Raw genomic sequence first — 18,705 nt, forward strand, 5'->3', positions numbered from 1 at the left:
CAAAACCAGCAAGGACACAGAGGTGTTTTCATAGGTTGCCATGTATCACTGTTATGAAATAAAGGAAGCTTATTGTCTAGGCAGTTAAGGGGTATTTACAGTGAAAGGCTAACCTTGTGTAACAGCTGCAGAGTTACTGTCCTGTCCTTAGCCATCCTCTCACAGTCTTGAGCCGCCTGTAGCCCCAGCTGCTTTACCTGAGCTTCCATAGTGGCCACCTTCTCCTGCAAATCAACCAGTGTCTCAATGTCACGCTGACATGTTATTTCATGTTGGGGATAATATTTTATGGGTTTTCTGCTACACATGTACCCATACCTTCCTCTTGGCCACGCTGCAGTGAAACTCGGCTTGCTCTTGGAGAAGCTGCGAGCTCTGAGTCTCCTTCTTCTCATCCAGACTGCTCTCCTCCTCCAGCTGGCAGAACTCCAGCTCCTCGAACCGCTTGGTCCCGGACTCCAGAGCTTCAGCTTTCTGTCCACAGACAAATCAATTAGAGTTATCATAAGATAAGGCTGGCAATATTCTATGTTTCTTATTGTTAACAAAACCCCATGAAAAACTAAAACCAACAATCCAAAGCATGATATGTCTTAGTAACCCCCGGGTAATATTTCCCTTTCCAATTCATCTTTGGGTGAAAATAGTCACCAAATAAAGCACTGTTTAATCCTGTTTGAGTAATGTTTGCTAAAAGCTACATTACCCAATTGTTTTAGAAAATCCCTTAGCCTTTAAAAGTTGTATTGAAGATAGATCAATTTATGTCTTCAGTAGTCTTCTCAAGTGCGACAGACAGGCTGGAGAGTTTGGAAAGCATTGATGAACTAACACATTCTTAGTTTTGGTGTTTTCATGGAATTTGTTCACAATAAGAAAAATATACAAAAACACGAGACTTATCCTTTAAAGTCCATGATGAAGTTGCCAAAATTTGATACCATCAAATATGCCTGTAAACATAATGTGTGCGTATATGACTTGAATTATTCATGGCAAAGGGCATGCAAACTTTTAGAGCAAAGCTGTTAATGACATTAACTAATTGCATTTGACATTTCAAGCATCCAGAATGAGGGAACAGCAGAGAGTCTAAAATTGCTGCTGGAGTAGCAAAAGATTTGCTGTATAGTTACACTGATAACCGTATACCGTGTGTTTAGATCATGAAGGGCAACAGCAGAAAGAGAGGGAATGCACAGTCTGCAGATTAATGAGTAGCTTTGAGTGCTTCAAAACAGAGTCAGTGTTACGTCTGCAGCCCTTTCTGTGCAGATCAAACAGAACTGTGGTATTTGGTATATTATAACTCACTGTTGCCAGCCAGTGGGCTGCGTGAGAACACTGACCCTGCTGAGCTGCTCCTGTAACTGTTCCCTTAGAGACAAGGGGCACTTATCAAACTGCCTCTTCAGCTCATTGTACTCATTCCTCTGCTTTTCCAGGGCCTTCCGCTCAGCCGACACATTAGCCCTCCCCTAAAAACACATAAAAAACATAGACATATGCACGATTGGACACACACACACACACACACACACACACACACACACACACACACACACACCACCCCAAGGAGAAACAAAAAAGAAAAGAAAATCACAGACAACTCAAATCCATGCAACAGGCCAAGCAGTTAAATTATTAGAGGGTTGAAGCAGAAGTTAGGTTGGCAGGTGTGTTAGGGGTTGCAATGCTTCACACATTTGTTAACATAAAATAAAAATATAAAGGTATATGCACATCTGAATGTGATCTGAATCAACCTTTAAGTGTTGGTCATATCCAGCTAAAAGCTTAATACATGTAAGAAGATTTCCTCTGTTGTTGTCTTTGTCTTTTTAAACACAAGAACTATTGGACATTTCAGATAGAAGACAGTTTGTGCTTTGTGTTTTAGGACCAACAGCTAATAAATAAGCAGTGCATGTCAGTTGAGATCTGAGAAAGAAGTATCTAGACAGTTTGCTTATTCGGGAAGGAGTGAGTTTTTAAAAACTCAAACACAGATGTTCCAAAACATTCACGTGCAAACTATATGTAGAAGACCAACGGCTTTGAGCAAACTGACAGTATTTACTGTATCACATTGTTTGGTCCTAGGTGCCCACCTTGTCCTTCTCTTTCTGGGTGGCCTTGTCCAGCTGGCTGAGTTTGAGCTGCAGCTGAGAGAGGATTTCATTTTCAGCTTCCACTTGCTCCTGCTCCGCCCGCCTCTCTGCCTGCAGCAGGGCTTGCTCCATCTCCACCTAGAGACAAATATGGAGTCAGAGTCTCTAAATCACCAAGTGTTGTCAAGCTAAATACTTCTAGCTTCCACTCTTCTCACTATCAGGATGGATCTAAGAGTACCCAAGCTAAAGTGATTGTGATTGTGTGTGTGTGTGTGTGTGTGTGTGTGTGTGTGTGTGTGTGTGTGTGTGTGTGTGTGTGTGAGTGTGTGTGTGTGAGTGTGAGTGTGTGTGTGTGTGTGTTTTCACCTCCTGTTTGGTCTCTTGTAGCTGCAGCTCCAGTTCGCTGACTCTGTACTTCAAGTCATCAACCCTGGCCAGGATCCTGCTCCTCTCCTCCTCCAGGTACACCTGCTCCTGACTGGCTAACAGCTCCTTACACTGAAGGAACATTTATATGTAAAAAAAACAACTTTGTTATAAGATTCCTATTAACACAAAAACCCAATTAAATGGTTAAGGACTAATGTCCTCAATGTGTTTAATACCTCTTGGTGTGTGCTCTCTGTGCTGCTAGACTCCTCTCTCTGGGTCTCCTCATTGTTCTCTCTCACCCTCTGGGGTCTGTCTACTCCCTGAATGGACATCCCTCCTGCTGTGTCAGAGCAGGTTCCTCTAGCGCCCCCCAGCAGACCACTCCTCACCACCTCAGCCAGCTCTGCAGCACTGTCCTTGTGATTATAGTCTGCACACAGATTGAGGATGGTCTCCAGCCTCTGTCGCTCCTAGAGAAGAGACGTGGGACGTAAGCATGCCTGCCCTACATGATGGATCATATTGCAAATTGACTGCAAGTGTCCTTGTGTGACATTGTCCCATTTAGGCAGCTGTCCCTCAGCCACCAGCATAGGACAACTGTAATCTGATAGCAGGAGGGCCGAAGCTGGTGTAGTGTCTCTCAGGAGGGCGTTCATAGTAAAACCTCTCAGAGCTAAAGTTGTTTGTGAGAACAGAATCTGACAGACTGTGATAACTGTAAGAAGAATATATGAAAGACATTGGTGAGTTTTGGTTGCTGGCATTACACTACACCAGTTGTCATTTGGTTTTTACTTCCAGGGATGCTCTAGCTCTTTTTTTAAGATCCTTCTTTATTTATTTTTTATTGTGTTTGGTATTCATGTGCCACATGGTTCTAGCTTGTGGCCAGTCGTTGTCTCCCATCACTCCAAACAATGGGATGCTTGCTTTAATCAACCAAAATAAGAGTGCAGAATGCAAAACAATAATTAGAAATCTGGCAAGACTGGGAACAATTGTGCCTGATGTGTAGTGTGGTTGTATCCACAACCACCAGCCCACTAGTGTCTGGTATTTTAATAATTCAGGCTGTTTAATCAACCACATCAAGTCTGTCATGAACATTGCCTTTAAAGGGAAGATTCATTTAGACAGCTGTTTATGCTGTTTGCCTAGTTTATTCCTTGACTTCAGACTTCTGAGTAGTTTATGTAAAGAATGGACACACAGAGAAATATATAGCTACTGTATATACAGCTGTAGCTACAATGAACCAAATAGTTTTGATTAAAAAGATGTTTACCGTTAACATTCAAAGTTAAAGTTCAGCATTTTGGAAAATATTTGCTTTCTTGCTTAGAGTTAGATGAGAAGATCCATAATGTCCTCATATTTGTCTGTTAAATGTAAGCCTGCCGCCAGCAGCTGGTTAACTTAGCTTAGCACAAAGATCAGAAACGGGGAAAGAGCTAGCCTGGTTCTATCTGAACGTTAAAAAAATCTGCCAACCAGCACCCCTAAAGCTCACTAATTAATGAATTACATAATATGTTATAGAATGTTCAGATGGATTTTGTAATATACACAAATGAGAGTGGTGTCGACCCTCTGATCTAACTCTCTGCAAGAAAGTGAACACCAGAAAACTTAGTTCCCAAAATGTGGAACCTTTGCTTTAACTTGAAAATGCAGAAAAATGTTGCATTTGAACTAAAATAGAAATCCACTCAATTAACCAGAACCTCCTTAAAAAGAGAAATATTTAAACTGTTGCAAACCAACAGTTATGCCTCATCCCGGTGAAATGTATGCTTAAATTAACTTTTCTATCACATCTCTTCCTCTCCAGTGACGTACTTTACTTTTGTTGAGAGATAAACTGCAGAATGGAAGTAGCAATATCCACGTATGTAGGTTGGGTTCAGTTAAGTGAGATAAAAAAACAAATCCTGCATAGTGGTGCCAACTGTTCTAAAAGAGCAGTGTGCCAAATGTAGGGCATTCATTTCACTGAGAGGAAATCCTCTCGTTGTCTCTCTCATCTATATGTCCATAATTTCTGTGTGCTTCTTTCAACAAACCAAGAGCCATGTCCAAGACCCCAAACACAGTTTACCGCATAAGCTGGTTTGTGTTTTAAATTTTAACACAACTGCATCAGAAATAGTGCTTGAAATGCTGAGCCCCTTTAAAGTAGTAAAAAGTAATCTGACATTTTGGGAAATACACTTATTTGCTTTCTTCCAGAGGGTTAACCAGATGAGAAGATCGAACCAATCCTATGACTGTACGCTAAATATGATGTTAACGTTACCGCCAGGAGACCCAGGAGCTTAGCATAGCCTGGAAACAGGAGAAACAGAGAAGGGGCACTTATCAAACTGCCTGTTTTTGGTTTTGGTTTTTGCATGTATAAAACAAATGACATAAAGTGTTTATCATTGGTGCTGATTAGCAGTGCCAGGCTAACCATTTGCCTCTGCTTCCAGTCTTTATGCTAAGCTATGGTAACCATGTCCTGGCTCTAGCGTCAAACACCGGACAGAGTGGTATCGATCTTCTCATTTAACTCTCGATAAGAAAGTGAATATGCAAATCTCCCAAAATGCCAAACTATTCCCTTAACAGGGTCCTTGATATCATCCATTGCTGTAGCTCCATCCACCTCTATATGCTTTGTCCCATGGGATGTAAAATAAGTCATTTACTATTTATTTTGTCTTTTTGTCACACATTGGTTATCTACATTCATGTGTGTGTCCAACAAGTATGCAGGTGGGCACATTTTTAACCATATATACGCATGCAGTTGCCTGATTATCAGCATTCCACACTAGCAACATAATTCAATTTCAGTTCGATTTTATTAACATAGCGCCAAATCACAACAACAGTTATCTTACTGCGCTTTTCATAAAAGACAGTACCCACAACATAGACTCAGAAATCACTGAAAACCTGGAAACGTCAGCCAACCACAAACACATTTACAGCTAGATGATTGTAGCTACTGTAACTGTATGGTTGTGTGGGCTGGACTACCAAGCTTGATTTTCAAGGTGGTGATTAAAAAAATAAATAGCATTTGCATGTGCGCTTTCCAGCTGTTTAGCTTTCCAACCAGCACATAACGTAACACCACACAACGAGCAAAAACACTAATCAGCGCGCCATTGGGCCAAGAAATATATTTTAGTTATCTGCTTATGTATTTGCAAAGGTATTGGCTTAACACCTCCGGGATGACTCAACACAAACATGCACATACTGTCTCCAAAGCAGTTAAACCCCTATCAGTGCAACTCAGATGCACGTTGTCGGTAACTCTTGTTTGTTACCAGAAACCTTTTGGTTCCTGAAATAGTCTGTGAACATGGAGGTCCAGGAACCCCCACCCCCTCTTCTCCCTATGGTCCCTTCAGCTGTCAGAAGCAGACTGTTGTGGGGGGCTAAAGAATGGTGAGGGGGCTGGTGGGTGTGGACTGTGGATGGATAACAAGTATGCAGTCTATGATCTAGTGTGGTTGGGTACGAATGAGGAAGAGCCTTCAGTCGAGCACAGGCAGCTTTGAAAGTAAAAGCCACTCGTCCTTTTGATAAATATAGTGTTGAGCAATAAGCAGCCTCGCCCTCTGCTCTGGACCTTAAGACTTGTAGAGGAATGTTCACCCCGTGTTACTCGGGCCACATGGGCCGACGATGCCAGTAATGCTCCGGGGAGATGAGCTTGTGGCTGTAAGCCAGGAGATTTAGACAAGATACTTGAATGCAGACATGGTGTCTGCCATGCCAGCAGCCTCAGCACCTTCACTTAACTGTTACACGTGTTTGTTGCTCTGTGTCTGTTAGATGTTTAAACAAAAATATATAATGTTTTTGCCAACAGTCTCCGGATACAGCTGTGGCTCTGTACCTCTCAGCTGGTTATAATATTTTTCCCCTAATTGGTCAAAAAATGTATTATTGCAGATTTGAAGTATGTACAAATCCCACCAGTCCACAAGATATGTGATAAACAAAACAGTCAAAAAGGATAAAACAGACCAGCAAATGTTTTCTTTATGACTTCCTGAGTGAAGTCTACATCAGCATCCAGATTTGGATTAAACCTATCATGGTAAAGTTGTTGTATACTCTTATATCTACATTGAAGTGAAGTGTTGATCACTTACCAGTTTCTCCATTTCCTGCTCACGCAGCCTCTCCTCTCTCTGCCAGCGGTGGTATTCCAGCAACTCGTCCTCATTGTCATTGATCTCAGAGATGCTGTTTTTGCGTTCTCGGGTATATGGTTTTATAAGACTCTGCTCCCTGCTTGAGGATCCTGCCATGGTCAGGCAGGAGGTCTTTCTTGTGCTATGAGGGCTAGCAAGAGGAGATGAACTAGACCGAGAACCCAGGCCCGACATTAAGCCACTTCCTGGGCCAGCCCTCAACTGCTTGCCTCCAGGCTCCTTCTCCAGTCCAGAAAGTGATGATGGACCGTGGGTATACATTGCCCTGATGGCTTCTGCTTTTGAAGTAGTGAGTTTGAGTTGGCCCTGGTGCCCCTCTGGGCTTGTTTTGACTGTGAAGCCCTGCGATCCTGGAGTCCCTCTGCGGGACATGTAAGGGCTGAGAGGAGGATGTTCTCTCAGGGTGGTGGCCCCAGTCAGCTCTGGAGTCCTGAGCTTTTGAGGGGCTTCCACGTGAGAGAGTTGCTGATCTCGCATAGGACTGGGGGATCTCTTCTGTAGGGAAGAGCCTCTTACTCGAGGGCTGGATGGAGCTGTTGGTGAAAATTTGACAGGGCATGGTTTGTGACTAAGGTTAGAGTTTTCTGGGCCCTGTCTTGACGTGGCCTCTGCTCTTACATTCTTACAAAGCTTTGGGCTGTCCTGGGCCCTTTGACCACCAGTAGTACTGCTTGAGGCCACAGAAACCGAGGTCCGTGGATAGGGGACAGGAGAGTATTCGGTATGAGTAGACCACACAGGTACTGGAGGGGTTTTGCTGCTGAGGTTCTCAACCTGAAAGCTGCTGCTGTTTTCATAAATGGAGTCCTCTGTCATGGAGCTGTTTCTCCCATTGAGCATGTTTGGAGGAGAGGGCTGATGAAGAGGCTGTGTACCAGATCCAGCCTTCAACACCAAAGAGTCCTGGAAGTTCTTTGCTGTGTTGTTGATTTTGGAGTTGCCGTTGCTCCAAAAAGATTGATGGTTCCCGTTCAGGGCACTGCGAAAGTCTGTGAAGGGAGACAGAAACACTTGTGCATGAGCATTCCTGCTGAATAAAGGAAGAGGACACTTAAAAAGACAGTTGCAAAAACATATATAAACAAACACAGTGGGAGGGATCTGTCCTGTGTAGCCCTTAAAAGGACAAATACACATGCCTGAACACACACAGTGTCCTGGTGGCCCACTTTTAATAGTGATAAATATCTTGGAGCCCATACTCTCCTGTAGGAACCAAAGCATTTGGGATGTTATGCTCCTTAGTTGTGTTGTAATCCTACAGGGATCTGGAGCTGCTAAATATAACTGCTGCAGCGGTGTACCTCATTCAGAGCAGATGAAATCAGGGCCTGGTCCGGAAAGAGTAGGCCATGCACAATGAGCCGGGTGTGGTGGCCCTTACTGTACAGTTCGGGCCAAACCAATAAGGTCAGAGGAGAATGGATTCTAAATATCATCGACAGCATGAGGCAACAGTCAAAGCCATTAATGGGCCAGAACAATATAACATGATCTGAATGTAACTGTAAAAAGAAAGGTTACAACAATCCTTTGTCACAATGGGGTCACATCTTGAGCAAAAAACACAGGTTTAAATGAACTAGATCACAATGTAGGCCACAGATAATTAGTCCTGAACAAGCTATTTTTGCATCCTGTCAAGGATAATGTCTGTCAGTCTGACAACCAAGAGCTGTTCAAACTGGTATCAAATTTGAGTAGAATAAAACAAACCCAACCTACTGCTTACTGTATGCTATCTATGTAACCATGTGTTAGGGATGTAGGCCCTAAAACAGGGATAGCCTTAACGGCTAATCATGTACACTCTGTTACCATACCCAGGGACCAAAGTCTCGTAATTCACTTCAACAGACCCTTGTTCAACTTTAGTGGGACCCTATGGAATTTCCTGATTCGTACTAGGTAGTAGCAACCCAAATATGACTAAAAGTATTTAATTAGCCCAAATCATTGCTCTGTCTAGAATAGCTACTGAGGAAACTGTACAACCTTTATATACACCAGCTTTTTTCAGTGTCCCTGATGATTAGTAATCATTACTAACTGCATGATCTAAGCATGAACACAATATGGCCGTAGGTGTTGTAACATTATCCAAGCAGGGTATTTACCTGTAGGATGGGTTCTTGTGGTACTAAGTCCTTGGCTCCCTCCAGGTAGCATGCTCTTCATCCGCAGGGCCTCCTCTGGATGGTTGAAGCGGAAAAAGACCGACTGACCAAAACACAGCATGCACCCTACCAGCAGAGAAGACAATGTAAATAGAAAGATGTCAGGGATGAGTTAGTTACCATCTTCATGTAGGAAAAGTAAAAATACCACCATAACTACATTGCTACAAAAGATTTAACTGACTGGTTGATACCACCCATTAATGATCGCTGATGCAGGGTTGTTGCTTTCTTTCTTCATATTCAGCACTACTAACTGTGAATTAGACTGCATTACATAATCAATACAAATTTTTGTCAATTTTTTTTTAACATGCCTTGAATGTAAAACCACATTTCAGCTTGGCATGTGATAAAACAAGTAGATCAAAAAGTGAAAGCAGGTGTTAGTACAGCATGAGAAGAAAAAAAACGGAATTTCTACAGTGTGACACAGTCATGGCAAAGAGCTCCAAATATCTACAATTTTTCATTTCTTCTGTAGTCAACTACAGAATTTGGACAATAAAGGGAAGTGTATTGACTGTTTACTTGACTTAAATAAATTTAAAAAACTTAAATCTAGTTTAACTTACGTGTAATTAACCAGCAAGTGAAATCAACTCCTTCTCATTTCCCTGCATTTCCAGTGGCTCTCAAGAACGCCTGGTATACTCCCAGAAGTTTTGTTTCCAGTTCTGGATATTCCACAGGAAGTTTAACATTTATTTCATTCTTCAATGTGACGTCAAAGGTCCATATAGTTGCAACATTGTTCCTTATGATATAAATGGAGCCATTTCCTCCATTCCCGGGTTGTTTTATTCAGCCCACATGACAGTCCTTTTGAATGAAGCAAAGCTTGAAGAATTCTTGCTCAGCAGCTGCTGCCTCCACACAAACCGGCTGATCACCCGGCTTCAAATGACATTCTGGTGTAGCTGCTGGCTTGGATCCCACGGAAAGGGGACTGAGGGGGGCGGGACTGCTGTGTTCACTTTTCCTTAAGTGTATTTTTTACTCAACAAAAACCAGTTTGTGTATGAGTATGTAATACTGCAATGCAATTACAAGCAATACGTCATCTGACTGTAGCCTACATTAGTGTGATTTCACCAATAAGAGGGAGTTAAATGAGAGTCTTTAGCCACGCTAGAGGCTCATTAGTACACATCAGTAGCCTACTTTGAGCTAAATGCTAACATCAGTATGCTAACATGCTCAATGCTAAATTGCTGATGTTTAGCAGCTGTAATCTTTACTATAATCAGCATCTTAGCTTAGCATGTTAGCATGGCAACATTTGGCATGTCATGTTAACAGCAATTTAGCCATAAACCAATGTAGTGGACAAATTTAAATTTTCACCTTATAACAACGCTCAATGAAATGTTAAGGGTGACCAAACATGTTACAATTCATCCTGAGAAAGAACACATTTCATGGCAATCTATTCAATAGTTTTTTAGATATTTCAGTTAAATCTACACATTTCCACACATTTCCACCTTCCACAATAGGAAAAGTAAGGGGCTCGCCAAAGTCCTAAGGGGGACTACGAATGTCTTTACCAAATTTTGCACCATCCATCTCGTAGATGTTGGAAAGGTGAGCATTTTCTTTGCTAATGGTGCTAGACGAAAGACCAGGGGTTCACCAAAATCATTAGGATTCATCCTCTGGGGATCATGAATGTGTGTAACACAAAAGGTCATGGCAATCCATCAAACCATTGTTGAGATATTTCTGTCTTAACCAAAGTGGTGGTATTTGTTAGTTTTTTTAAGGAAAGTATTGACTAATCTACATAAGCTTTAAAACCGCTTTAACACAAGTCACTAAAGCTGTGACAGGGCTCACCTTGTGTCAGGCGATAGGGTTTGGTGACGGGAAGGCCATCCACAGAGCACTGGTTTCCACATGGGTACAAGGTGATGCTGCCTGCTTGGTTTTCAATGTAGCAGTGCTGAGGTGCGATGCCGTTGCCCTGCAGAGGGATATCTGTTTTCTCACTGCCCAGCGTGGTTCTCCCTGCAACAAGAGAAAACCTTTTCTCAGCATCAGTTACAGGAGATGCACGTGGACCTGTGAATACTTCTGTGAAGTATACCTGTTGCAGTTCGAAGCACCGGTGTCATTTCAGGGGCCAAGGCCACTTGGGCCACAAATGGAGTGATTGATTGTTGAAAAACAGGTGTTAGTCTCAAGAGGTGTGCTTAGCCACTCAGATGAAAGGCATCTGAAAGGCTAAGGGGGAATTAATATCGCCATCTATTATTTTCTGTGTTGCAATTTGATTATCAGTTGTCTTTAAATTGCTGTCTGCTGAAACTTGTTTTTAAGTGATTTCACAGAGATGCACCTAAAGAATACCCCAGAAAGCTTTTCTCTGTGTGATACAGTCTCTTCTCTCTCTTCCTCTGTGGTGTCTAGGCTTAGTGCAAGAAAAATGGTACACGAAAATCCCAAACAAGGGTGTAATTGCAACTCTGGCGCAGTATGAGTAACAACAAGATAGTTAAAAGGTAAGGTGTCATCAGTTTTTGTCAACTCATCACTCATGACAAATTCTGCTGCTTACTTATTAAAGAACAAGTAATTTAATTTGAATGATGTGCTTATGGAAGCATCTGTACGTGTGGCCACTAACACAGATTACAGTGTAGTGCAGTCTGTACACAGAGGGCTGGGCTTATACAGACTGTAGTTTACCATGTAGGTTATAAACATGTTAAGTTCCCCTTTTAGCTCCTCTTACACTGCCTATGTAACAAGCTGTTAATTAGGTTTCAAATGTCCCATTCAACAAGGACGTGAAGATATTTATAAAATAAGAAGTGCTTTACTTTTTATTTAAATATATTATTTCAAACCAAACCACACTCACTAACGTCAATAACAACGACAAAGGCACCTGACCAAGCGTCCGTATTTTACGAGATGGGAGTGAGAATGTGTTGCACGCTCACCCTCCAGCAGTGGTAGCAAGGTGATGGCTGTGCTCAAGCGTCCACTCCCCAAACTAACCAGGTGGGGGCGCTCTGCCTGGACTTTCAGGGACTTGCCTGTCTCAATCAGGTCCAAAGGAGTGCTCTGTCAACACAAAACCAATAGAAAAACCGCATGCCATGATCCTGAGTCTTTAAGTTACTTTCTTCACACAACATATTGATTTTTCACATCTTAAAACTCAGTGAAGTGGGCATCAGTTAAACCACATGTATGAACAGCAAAGAATAGCTTTTAAATGCTCAAATAAGCTCTCCAGTTCATTGACTTGATTAAAACTGTACAACCGGGTCTTATCCTAAAATCTGTCTCTTTTTTACAATTCAATAGGATAAATCTTACACCTTGTATGAGCCTCATGTATAACCCAAATGTCTGTCCGCAACTGGAAGACTGAACATGATATGGTTAAAGTCCCTTTATTCAATTGTTTGTTAAAAATAAATAGGAATATAGAAAGGGGAATAATTAGAGTCCATATCAGAGAGACAGAGCATAGAAATGTCACGGTTTTTACATTTAAAAGAAGCAGAATTAACATGGTGGACATGCCTATTCTTACCTTGAGCATTGATTGGCAGATGTATTTGTTATTCGGTTTGAAGCTGATTGCTATGATCTCACTTTTAAATCCTTGAAACAAAACTTTAATTCTAAGACTAATCACTATAACTTCTCAGTTATATTGAGTAACAAGCTGACTCGCAACATGTACATAACAGTAATAAAGTCTGTTTCTCATTTAGCACCCCAGTTGTTTGGAGCTTTAATTGGTAAGAAAGATATGACTCACCCGTAAGACTTGGTGAGTCTGTCTTCCATGTTCCACTTTATTCCTGCTCACGCGCTCCATCTCATCTGGACTGTCAGAATTATCTGACACATGAAGATCCTGAAGCAAATGCACACATACACAGAGAGAAAGAGAGAGCAGGGCATGAATGGGAACGCTGGGAATACTGCTACTACAGTTGTACTACAATGAGAACAGTGCTTCCCTTAGAAACCTCCTGCCCCACTTATAAGCCCATGTGACCAAACCATTATACTGGGCAATTGTTTCACCAGAAGTAGCCAGACGAGTGATCCATCAAGAAAACTGCCGTTGATTTATGCCCCGATCTAAGAAAGATTACTTTCACATTTGACAACAGCCTGCTCGTGTGCACTGTAGGCATCATCACACTTGTACTTTTGAGATGAAGCAGAAGGTATGACTGAGCCCTGCAGGTCACTCGCACATCAAAGGCTCCTATCGATGCTTCCTGGGAGCATGAAGAGTCACCGTGACTCACACACAACTCTTACAAACACAAACAAGCTCCGTGTTTTCAGACAGATGCTGCAGATTAGATCCAGCTGTCTGCTCATCGCACACACATCAGACGAGAGGGAAACAGACCCAGACGTAACTCAAACAATCACACACAGACACATAAGCAGCCCACATGACTCACCATATGTTTGTACTAAAAGCTGGTATCTCTGTCTTTCACGATCACCAACGTGGGTTGATCATCCTGGCAGCAATTTAGTATCAGCTCAGCAACCCAAAGTGACATAGCCACAACTGTCTACCATAGTGTCTGTTTTAGTTACCATAACCAAACCTACATGACCGTATCTCCTTTTTGACTGGTGAGATGTACATTTCAAAGAAAGTTTCTTGACTTAAATGAGCTGGCCGTCTACATCCATGATAAACACATGGATGGCAAAGTAAAGTGTTGGGTCTCCTCAAGCCTCTTAAAACCGCTTCAATGGTTAATTCCATAGTCTCTGGAACTCTACTGGAGGGAAGAACAACATCTTTCTAAAAGATATTGCCTCATTTGGTGCTTTGATGGTGGTGGTTGAGAGAGCTGTCTGTCAGTTCTAAATCTATTCAACTCGGTTGGAATATGGTGACTTTGAAGGCAATACTTTTAACAGTCATCAAACCATTCAATAACACCTCTTGTTTCTCCCTTATTCTGCTTTTTCCTTAAACCTCCCACCAGTCTGTATGTCAGGAAGTGACCACACCAACCCATAAGCACACTGACACACAAATGTTGCATCATAGTCAAGCTATTGAGCTCTTTGTCGCTCCATGCTGTGCATCATGTTGTTATGTTGTTATGTATTGTATACCATGTTGCTGTTCGCATAAATCCTTTTCAGGAGAGCGTGTGGCGGCGCTTCAAATAGCTGCGGCCCAGAGGCTTGCTCCAAAAAAAGCATCATCACGCTATGTACTTGTGCATATGTGACAAATAAAGCTATCTATCTATCTATCTATCTATCTATCTATCTATCTATCTATCTATCTATCTATCTATCTATCTATCAATGATCAATTCAAATTCTTGAAAAAAAAACAATAGCTAAAAAGCATCCACAGCTGCTGTGCTCCAAGTTTAGCTCCAGCTGAGACAACAGGGCGTTCTATCTGTGTCTGATGTCACTCCAGACAAAGCCGCCGCGTGAAACCACACATATCTGACAATCAGGTCCAGTGTGTGAGTCTCAGAGGACCCAGTGACACAGAGAACAGACCGTTCCTTCTGTTCACCACTGACACTAGACCGCTCACGCCTCTGCTGTCAGCCCACTGGCTGTCAACACTGGCCCTCATTGAGCCACGCAGTCAGACACAGGACAGGAGAGTGGGCAGGGTAATGTGTCTCTGGCTGTCTGACTCTCTCACACACACACACACACACACACTCACACACACACACACACACACACACACACACACACACTTTTGCTCCCACAAGCCTCAGTGATTTAACGTACACACCCAGGCCAGAGAATAGTTTTAGTGCTTGCAAATGCAGGGCCTTCCACTGTAACCTGTGATTATGGGGGCAGTTATGCCCTTCAGAGTTGCACTGAGCTTCTGAAAATAGACACCGCCAGCCACAGCCACACAGTCTGGGCTGCTACTTTCAAGGAGAAATGATTTCTGCTGAGAGTGAACACTGACAAAAAAAGGAAAATTTGGCATTTAAAAGGATGAATAAAACGATAAGAGTGTTATTTTATAAAGGACGAGATAAAAATATGCAGGTAACAATTTACAAACACAACAGTGCTGCACAAACAGACAACTTACTTTACTTACTTGACTGACAGGCATGCAGCTCTTACCATTTCTCTATTCTTACAGAGTCCAGACCACAGCTAGATCCATGTCTGAAGTGTATTAATCCATAGAGCAGTGTCCACATGATTGTTTATGTCTTGCTCCTAGCCGTCTTCATTCACTCACTGAGTTCCTCTGCTATTTCCCTCCTCCCATTACCTTCTCCTCCCCATCCTGGTGCAGAGTTACAGAGGAGGACCTGGCATCGGTAGGCCATGCCCTCTGAAATGTACATCTCAAGAAAGAACTTGTTTTTTTATTGACTTTCTTTTCCTTTTTTGGCACATGTGTAAAGACCTTCAATTCCAATTTCAAAACACCCCACCTTAAGATAGGCATTAGGGTTCAGATCCTCCTGTGAAAGTCCCTGATATGTATTCACTCCTACAAGATTTACATTGATTGAAAGATCAGATGGTCAGCACCAGATGATCGGAGGAGGCTGGAGACCAAACCTCTTCAATGGCGTGAGTCTCCTCAGTATTTTCCATTGGTAAAGCAGGTGTTAAGAGTCTGATCCAGGAGGAGGAGGAGGAGATGGAAAAGACCTTGTGTCCACTCACTTCCTGCTCTGAGCTCTGTGCCACTGATGTAACAAACTGTTGAGTGGGTATTTCCACTCTGGAAAACTATTGTTTTTATGATAGTATGACTAATCATGGTGGATTATAATGTGTCCACTGTGCTTGATACATCAATGATGATGGGATAGAGAAATACTATGTTCCACAGGAAGTAAGCAAACACATGTGAGCCATCTTTTCAGATGTCCCACCGGAAAGATTTGGCCTATACAAGCAGAGGGAGAGAGAGAGAGAGAGAGAGAGAGAGAGTGGGAGAAAGACTTCACAATTGATCTCTCAAGGCTTTTCCCATGGTAAGAGGCCAGAGAGGAGACGGAGGAAGTGAAGCACATGATGAGTCACTAAGGAAAATAAAAACAAACAAACAGAAGCAGCTAAGTTACCAGATGGACTTGAAGCAAAGGTCTGCAGAGAGAGTGGATGTTCTGAGTCAGTCAGCCTCAGTGATGATGTGGACGTTACAGCTGAGGTGAAAAAAACTTGCTGAATGTCCTTTAATTGTGGATTTCTTATGTAACGTTAGATTCCTCACTCTAGCTTAAGCATAGGCATACACAGGAATTTGAAAAAGATGTTTGAGAATATTTTATAGCAACAAGTATTGTGATTTGAAAGAATGACTTTGTTCGGTAACACTTTATTTGAAGTTTTCTACATAAAAGTGACATGACACTGTCACGGACACATGACCTAGTCTTGACCAATGAAACCTAACGCTAACTCTAACTTGTCACGACAAAACCAAATGACGCTTACTAAAAGAAGGGTGAAAGTATGTCAAATCTTTACGACTTCTGTTTCATGACATGTTCATGACAGTGTCATGTCCCTCTTATGTAGATACCTTCAAGTAAAGTGTACACCTTTATTCTTTGAGTGAAGCTTCAAAACCCACAAATGCTTTAAATTAAGTTTGAATGAAAGGGGAGATGTATTGTTTCTATCAGCTGAACTCACCCATGTTACAAAAATAATGTTTTTATTTTGCCCAAACCCATTGGTTTGAATATGGAGATGGATTAATGATCAGTAATAATATCAATTTGCTTTTGGATCATGATTCCTAGAATAAAGTATGACTTTATGCAACTCTATTTCCCCTGTGTACATGGTCTTGGTTGTAAGCGTGGACTGACTCTAGAGATACCTCAGCATGTAAACAGGATTTGGGTTCTGTGGGAGGGTAATACAAGTTCACCATTATTAGAAGATTTGCCAGCTGCAGCGCCAGCTTGTGTGTATTTATCCCATCACATTGGTGTGAGGATTTCTTCCAGCTCTTGAATCGTGTGTCTGGTGGGAGGTTCGGATTGTACAGTTTGTAGTTACCCTTACCCATAGGTACACACTGTTCTATATTATCTAACCTGACTTGTGGAGCAGATGTCTGTAGATTGCTGCAGGATGTCCAGACATGACATGACAGGTGGAAGCATGTGAAAGTACACTCAGGTACAAAATGCTTGAGCAGGACTCAGTCAGATTCATTCAGCTAAAGAATGTGTAGGAGTCTGATGTGAAACTGTTTTCCCCTTTCTCCCCTCATAAAGGTTACAGCGACTTCCGTGCCCTGAACCCAGTCAGAAGTGCACAGATCCTGCCTCTTATGCTAAAATAGATACGCGAGAAAGACCCTTATGTTGAGGAGGGAAGGTGAGAAGCGACTGGTTCACAGATGGGTTATACAGATTATCCTCATCTAGGCTATAGCAAAGACCCAGATAGTTGAACAACAGTGTGGGGTCTCATTTTTGCAACATTGTCACAAACAAACAAAACCTATCCTGTTATTTAGCCACAAACAATGTTTACCCATGACTACCATTTGCATCTTCTGATTTGCTCTGCTTGATATAACAATCACATACTCATATGTTGCAACAATCACCACACAGTCCAGAAAGTACCAGCTCACGTCAGGAGCCAAGTGCTACGATAAGGCACGACCCCAATTAACCCAGGACAAATAAAAAAGAACAGGAAGTTGATAATATACACAAAACCTTTCCTTTGAGTCTCCCACCAAACAGATGTCATGATTCCTTGGTTATATCTCGCCACTTGTCTCTCATGACGTATCGACCCGTTCAATACAGACATAAGAAGAGTGAGGCGTACACACCTACATGCAAACAAGTCATAATCATGAAGTATGTCCTACAGTGCCTGTTTCACTCTGTCACACAGAGATGCATTACATTGAGAGTTTTTTGGCCCTTTAAAGTTAAAAACCTACTCACTCAGGCACACATGCACCTCACACTCCAGCCGGGGGAAATACTTCCTCAGCCTGTAATTCCACCAAAGTCTTACTGGACACGTCAGCCCCAAAGGCAGTCAGATCTCACACACTCACATAAACGTCTGCACAAAGTCAATCATAAAAGATGACAAAATTGATAATGAATGTATGTTAACTCTCTCACAAGTGGGTGAGAAATAACTGGGTCATGTTAGGCTGAAAACTGTGAATGTACTACCACAATTGCCCCATTATCTATCTCTTCTCTCTCTCACACACTCTCACACGCACACACACACACACACACACACACACACACACAGCTCAGCAAATATGTATTTTTGTTTCTAATTACCGGAGCTGGCGAGGAACATCTTCTTGTCTGTTGGATGAATCAGTCCAAGATTAAAAACACAAGAGATGAGGAGGCATCTTCGAACTCTTCGTGAGAAAGTCTCCCAGTTCTCTCCTCAAGGATGGAAATACAGTGTCAGCTCCTCACAGCTGTTGGGACGGTTTCAAAGTGAAACATTCAATGCATCCCTACACATCTTTCGGCCGGATCCTCCCCTCTTTCAAGCCCTTTTTCTCTCCCCACTTATCATTCCTTTTTCCCATTCGTTTGAATCTAACTTTGCTCTGTTTCCCACATGGCAGATTTGTTTTCTAGATTTTCTCAGATGTACAGATTAAACCCAGTGCATACCTTATACCTCATTTCCCATCAGTATACCTGATCTAGCTTTCATACTTTTTTTTTATTCCATGTTTCCACCCAACTGTAGTCACAAAACATGGAAAGATTTTCAGGATGAGGTCACTACAAACTTATGATGATTAGATTGCTCTCGTTTTCACTTTGAGAGAAGCACAAGTGA

The 18,705-nt window shown here is 42.1% G+C and overlaps 1 protein-coding gene across 12 annotated transcripts in view; it reads right to left on the reverse strand.

Annotated features, from left to right (window-relative positions):
• Positions 1-18,387, reverse strand: part of phldb1a (pleckstrin homology-like domain, family B, member 1a) — a 29,384-nt gene extending 10,997 nt beyond the window's left edge. For 2 of the 12 annotated variants that reach the window (XM_034890827.1, XM_034890826.1), the window contains exons 1-12: positions 14,981-15,185; positions 12,665-12,763; positions 11,832-11,955; positions 10,723-10,893; positions 8,824-8,949; positions 6,644-7,695; positions 2,720-2,956; positions 2,481-2,612; positions 2,112-2,249; positions 1,350-1,478; positions 319-474; positions 114-224 (exon numbers count right to left, since the gene is read on the reverse strand). In XM_034890827.1, the coding sequence (XP_034746718.1) occupies positions 114-224; positions 319-474; positions 1,350-1,478; positions 2,112-2,249; positions 2,481-2,612; positions 2,720-2,956; positions 6,644-7,695; positions 8,824-8,949; positions 10,723-10,893; positions 11,832-11,955; positions 12,665-12,763; positions 14,981-14,995 (2,490 nt within the window). In that variant the 5' untranslated portion in view covers positions 14,996-15,185. Of the gene's footprint in view, positions 1-113; positions 225-318; positions 475-1,349; positions 1,479-2,111; positions 2,250-2,480; positions 2,613-2,719; positions 2,957-6,643; positions 7,696-8,823; positions 8,950-9,458; positions 9,743-10,722; positions 10,894-11,831; positions 11,956-12,664; positions 12,764-14,980; positions 15,214-17,825; positions 18,057-18,182 lie in introns of those variants that run through there. The other 10 variants (XM_034890817.1, XM_034890822.1, XM_034890824.1 and 7 more) reach the window with 10 other exon arrangements.
• Positions 18,388-18,705: the final 318 nt, after the last annotated feature.

This window comes from Etheostoma cragini, chromosome 13 (genome assembly GCF_013103735.1).
Source record: "Etheostoma cragini isolate CJK2018 chromosome 13, CSU_Ecrag_1.0, whole genome shotgun sequence".
NCBI classification, from domain to species: Eukaryota; Metazoa; Chordata; class Actinopteri; order Perciformes; family Percidae; genus Etheostoma; species Etheostoma cragini.